Source organism: Nematostella vectensis, chromosome 10 (assembly GCF_932526225.1).
Source record: "Nematostella vectensis chromosome 10, jaNemVect1.1, whole genome shotgun sequence".
NCBI lineage: Eukaryota > Metazoa > Cnidaria > Anthozoa > Actiniaria > Edwardsiidae > Nematostella > Nematostella vectensis.
This window is the reverse complement of record NC_064043.1, coordinates 14,178,754-14,184,827: the sequence shown is the minus strand read 5'-3', so window position 1 is coordinate 14,184,827 and position 6,074 is coordinate 14,178,754. Positions and strand designations below refer to the sequence as shown.

Here is a 6,074-nt window from a genome sequence, read left to right as displayed (position 1 = left end):
AGTCTACGATAATCCTTGATTAATCGATATCGATTGTATCAGATGACCGATATTAATCGATACTCACAAAATTCTTCCCAATTAAGGTAATCGATTATATCGATTTTATCGGTACCTATCGATCTGTGCAAGCGAGAATAAAAATAGTGTTTACACACAAGGATTGCCCACGTGTTATTAAACCTATATTATTGCCATACACTCTTTTTTTATAAACACCTTTTTTATAGAAAGCTTAGGCTCAAATTGTCCCAAAACGTAAGAACATTCTTATACTGTACATTTACTGTACACTCAGGCTGTGAAAGTCGATTCTTAGAAGTTCTTATAAAGAAAGTGTATACGTAATTGCCTCGGTCACTTTACCTGTGGCACAAAGTAAGGTTAGAATTCTATGATTTGCTACATCTCTCCAGACTGCAGCAATAATTTGTTACAAGTATTGTAGTAATATACACAATGTACACCGGATTAAATGTTGGTTTTTACGGTCAGACTGCAGCAATGATTTCACTACGACAAGTTAATTGTGTAGCATCCATAAACATTATTCTGGACCGCTGTGGCAATAACTACTGTGACAACTACTAGTTGAAGTTGGTTCCTTAGTTTTCACGTTTTGTTTGCTCATTGAGATTAAAAAACCCTTGTTAAATCTCTCGTACTCGTCATTTTTTTACCGATTTAATCTATATAAATCGATCAGGTTAATCGAAAAAATCGATATCGATTTTTACGTATTTTAAGAAAATGTTTGTGCACAGAAATGTCAATTTTTTATCAATTACATTTTTTTTCGAATTTCATTCTGAAAGACTGTCGCCAACCTTATCTGAGTTCTGCCCCTCGACTATCACTTCCCCCCTTTACAGCATATTTAAGTATTTTCACTTTTTGATTTCCTTTATAAGCCCAAGTGGAACACAGCCAAAGTGAAACGCAGCAAAAATTTCAACGTTTCAAACGGCCCCGTTAAACCAGCTATCAATGTTGTATAGGCGATTTGCGCTAAGAGATCACGTGACTTTTTGGGTGTCAAACTAGCGCGCGCTCAGGCTTTTAGCGGCAAAATAACAGCATCATTCAGCGCTTACGAATCATGCCAGAACGTTTCTTAATAAGAAGTCATTTTAAGGCATGACGGCCGCAGTCAATTCTGTGTTTGGAGTGAATTTGCCATTCAAAAAGTCATCTGATGTCTTGGTGAAAGTTTCCTATTGGCTTACTGTAAAAGGAGATAGCCCATAGCTTTAATGTTTTTTGGGCCATTATCGCAATAAGAGGATCCGCATCTATTCCCAGCGATCATGACATCACCCCCAATACCTAAATGGGTATCACACGTGATGCAGTCATTTTCCTGATTACTCATTATCCCTATTCTTAGCCGTCCTAGAACATTAAACCCCTGTCGGTTACAGTTTCCTTGCATGGACGAGCCAGCGATTAGTGCCCTCCAAGCGGTCTTCCCGATCGAGGTTCCCCTGTATGTGCCGTCAGCGATGACGTCATAGAGTGACGTAGCCGTATAGGGGATCGTCATGTTCTTAAGGGTGTCCCCGACCTTGAACCCGATGCAGATCTTGGTGAAGGGCGTGGCCCAGTAGCTTGGGAGCTTGGTCTCTTGGTTATCGAAGCCCGTCAGACCGGCCGAGGGGTTGTAGGCGGATTTGTCGGTCCAGAGAGAAGACTCGTAGGGAAAGGTGGTCTGGACAATTGCCACAAAAAAATGTTAGTAGTTATATGGTAAGATGCGCGCCGTCAACAAGGCAGTATTTCAAGAAAGTTATCCGATCAGCATGTGGGAAGGACAGTTTTGATTTGCACGAACTAGGATTTATTCGTAATTTGGTATCCACTGAAGCACGCTGATTGGCAAGTGAAGCTCGTTTGTTTCGTTTCTCCGAACCTTATTGGCTTTCTTTTTAAAATCTTATCACGCGGAAGTGTAGTGGCCCCTCCCCCCTTAAATACCAAATACCTTTGAGCCATTGACTTTCATTGCCAGCGTCCATCCCCCATCACCGCAGCCGTCAATCGCTGTCAAGTGGCAAAAAGTCTCGACGCTTTTGTCCTCAATGTTTAGTATGTACGAAGTGTCTTTTGTACAACTGCAAATAAGAGAGAACAATTTAACCAAACTCGACAAAATCTTGAAGACTTGTAGACTTAAGCAAGAATTCAAGAATGCTGTAAAATGGGAACGTGTGCTTAAAAGAGACTGGAATCAAGTGCAAACAAAAGATGTTGAAGGACTAAAGTAAACTCTGGCAACACTTTAGTTATATTACTGTGGAATTAACAGCCTTCCAATGCCATAAGAATTTCTGATGATGATTGTTGTTTTCAGTCTTGCTACCAGGCATTCTCAATGCTTTTCCAATGCATCCCTTTACAGGAAACCAATTACGCCGCCATTGTACGCTCCCGCTCAATACCGACTCGAAGAATCCATTTTCATCGTCTAATTAATGCAAGATATTTTCAATCAAGTATCGTCAATAACATATCATCAGACTTCATTCGTAGATGGTTATTTTGAAGTTTCCTTGCGAATAAAATGTTGTATTATCAATGATAAATAATAACAAAGGAGTGTGTGATCGACATTCTTCAATCCGATATACATACCCTTTTATAAATGCATCCTTGCATGACGATGCAGCGACACCTACAAATCATTAGAAATGTTAAGCCAAATATAAGATCGATTGTGAAAACCGCCGCTCAAACTAGGACGCAAGACTTGAGACCAGTATAAATATATTTGGGGGCACAGCCACGCCCCTACAGGTTATTTCCTGGGGGCACGTGCCCCCCGTGTCCCACCCCCTGCTACGGCCTTGCTTGAGACCGTCGATAGCGGCAAACGGCGTTTTAACTGACATCCACTAAATCGTGCATTTCGAGTTGGCGTTTTCGTGTCGATTCGTGGGTTCAAAGGTAAACTGGGAGGGATCACAAATTTGTACAAACTTCGCTTTTACGGCCGCATTCTTATTCAATCATAAAATCTATCAAGAGTGATCGCCCCTGATTTGATCATCTAGGAAAATTTCGACAGTTGCTTCTCAGCTCCATTTAATAACACTCGACTCTTTTTACCTATCCACTGTTCGCAGAGCATGCCGGTAGTGTTGATTTGACACACACATTTCCACGGAGGGTGTGCGGATGGCGAATCAACGGGGTAGCACATTCCACCGTTCTTACACTCTACATTCCGGCAGGGTTCGTCAGATAAAATAGATCCCTGTTAAATAACAGCACAAAACAGGACCACGATAAGGTACAATTGAAAGAAAAGCCTTTCATGCAAGACCTCAAGGTGAGTACTTCATGTAGGGTCAAGGCTGGGATCAAGGAGTTCAATTTCATAGGGTCTTACATGAAGTACTTGGTCAGCCTTACTTTGTCAGGGTCGAAGTGGATGTAACCTGGCTTGGAAATTCTGTAACCAGGCCTTGATTTGAAGGTGTGGTTACACAGCTCGCACATACGCGTTGGTGGATGGTAGTTGGTTGATTGACAGTCTGGGTCGGCCAGGCAATGAAGGCTGCAGTCGAAAGGACGAGAGTCGGGTACGGTCTTGAAGGTAGAATTGTCCAAGTATTCATCTGTTTTGTGTATATAGTGAGGAAGAGAGAAAGAGCCATTTTTAATATTGGTCACGCAATTCATGGATCACCCAACGCTCCCATCCCAGCTAATAACCGGTGACATGTCGAATCAAAAATAGGAATATGTATGATACAGTTATTCATATTCAGCGTATCTATCAATAATTCGTCGTCCTTGAGGGTATTAAAAAGTTTGGTGACTTATGCCAGACTTGTGATTTACACTTACACAAAATTTACCCCCAAATATGGAATACTTGTTTTTTTCTTATATGAAAAAGTTTTTTGATTTTTGACATTTTGTCAATAATTCAAGTAAGCAGGTGTTTTCATTGGCAGAATTGTTTTAACTCCAAACATGACACTGTCACTGACACTGGTAGATTTAGTCTAAGGAAATCGATATAACGACAGTTGCTTAGTGCACTCCGAAATCTACTTTTCTTTTTATCATTTCCTATCAAAGGCTGGTCTTCATTAGTATTTACATTTAAAACTACTGATAAGATAAGGAGAGATATTTTATATAAATCACGCTCAATAAAAATAAATTCTATCCAGTCCCGCGCTCCCATGGGAAGGAAGCCACTTGAGTACACAGTAGTTTTAGTGAAACCGGCGACATGGCTATTAAATGATTAAGTTTTTTTTTCATTTGTTAACAAGGTCATTAACTATTTTGGTTACACATTTTTGCTAATAATTTTAACAGTTTTTTTAAATGTATTCTTAGGGTCAGGTTATTAGTTTGCAACTCTTAAAATCTCAACTTTTTAATGGAATATGACTGATTGTGACTTGACTGATTGTGAATTGATTCCTTAGAAAATTAAAAAAAGCCAAAATAGTGTATGCTTAAGTGAATGTTAGCAGAGGCCTAATTCAATAAACAAGATAAGGCTTCGTTCAACATTCTAATAAAAGGCGCTTACGAAGAGTCCGAAAACGAGATAAAATTTCGAAATTATTTGACTTCAAGGTTAAGAAGGTGAAAACTATCAAAAAATATTCCGAAGCGAATTTTTCATATTTTTATGATGAAGCACAAACGGCCTTGTTTTGCATAAAATATAACTAATTATGTTTTATTTACAAAACTTCTGTACCAACCTTACAAATCTTACCTTTAGTCGGCTTGAAGACGGTATTTCTTGAGAGATCTTTTCGACTTTGTGACTCGACAAACGTAATAACATACAATGTCAGAAAGAGAGGCGCCTTAAGCAACGCCATTACTAATCTGATTCACTAAATATTTACCACCTGGTGGGTTTCTAATTGTCTTATTTTGAAGCAATCCAAAAATATTGACATGGAGACAAACACAATATTCTTGCCGGTTCCTTTCAGAATTAACGAATAAGAGAGGGAATCTTAGTTATTACCCGCGCGCCATGTCGATTCCCATCTTTTCTATTTTAGTGTCCATCACCCCACCACTGCGCGTGAGGATTTGCATCCTCGGGGAACCAGGGCGTCGCGGAGATCGGGCACACAGGGAGCGCGAGAGAAAGAAAGAGCACTTTTCCTTCTCGCGCGACGCTCTGGGTCCCAGGATGGGGGATTTGCTCCTTTTATTTTGTCCTACTCCCCCGCGGGTCGCGTGTTATTGTTTTGCCAGCTCGATAGAAAAGATAGAAATGAATGAAAACAAATCATGTAAATTATCTCACTGAGAAAATACCGATATCGGTATTTGAAAATACCGATATCGGTATTTGGAAATACCGATATCGGTATTTTCTCAGTGACCGATCCACTTTGATGTTGTTTTGGTTGTGATCGATCTAAAGCTGTGACATATGCAAAATTGGAAGAATTTCATTAATTGTCGTCCACCAAAAAAAATACACTCCCAAAAAACTGTTGTGACCCTTAACGAAAGGCACAGGGCGCACGTGTGACTGTTTCTTCTTGCGAGATACTGGAGATCATTTACATGATTTGTTTTCATTCATTTCTATCTTTTCTATCGAGCTGGCAAAACAATAACACGCGACCCGCGGGGTAGTGGGACATAAACACAAAGCCAGCAGTTGAATAAAAATTCGAATTGTTTGTTATAATGCACTAGTCAATTGAAACCCCCACCTCCATGGCCCCGGGGAAGGGTGGGGGGTTTGACCCTGTACAAAACAGAGAAAAGCCCCCTCCCCCTCGGGACAAAACAGCAGTCAAATGCCCCTCCCCCATGGGATGCAAACTATAGGCAATTACCCGACAACTTGTCATCTGAAATAAGCTTTTTTATCCTTCAAAGCCAGTACACTTCAGCGAGTACATTTGTACCAATTACTATGAAGATAACAGTTACAAAAAATATGGAAAAATAAATCATCTTCATCTGGCATTATTTTTTTTTATATATTCGTTTTTGAAATGTCGCCGTGCAGCATAATGGAGAAGGAGGGGAGTTTAAGAGGCTGATTGGGAAAGGATGGAAGCCCCGACCCT

The 6,074-nt window shown here is 40.1% G+C and overlaps 1 protein-coding gene across 1 annotated transcript; it reads right to left on the bottom strand.

Moving 5' to 3' along the window:
• Positions 1-767: 767 nt before the first annotated feature.
• On the bottom strand, positions 768-5,119 carry LOC116601450. The gene is made up of 6 exons (XM_032362234.2): positions 4,745-5,119; positions 3,412-3,617; positions 3,106-3,253; positions 2,632-2,671; positions 1,982-2,111; positions 768-1,708 (listed from the first exon to the last, which is right to left on the bottom strand). The coding sequence occupies exons 1-6, from the start codon at positions 4,851-4,853 to the stop codon at positions 1,223-1,225; spliced, it is 1,119 nt and encodes a 372-aa protein (XP_032218125.2). The 5' UTR covers positions 4,854-5,119; the 3' UTR covers positions 768-1,222.
• Between the last annotated feature and the right edge of the window lie 955 nt (positions 5,120-6,074).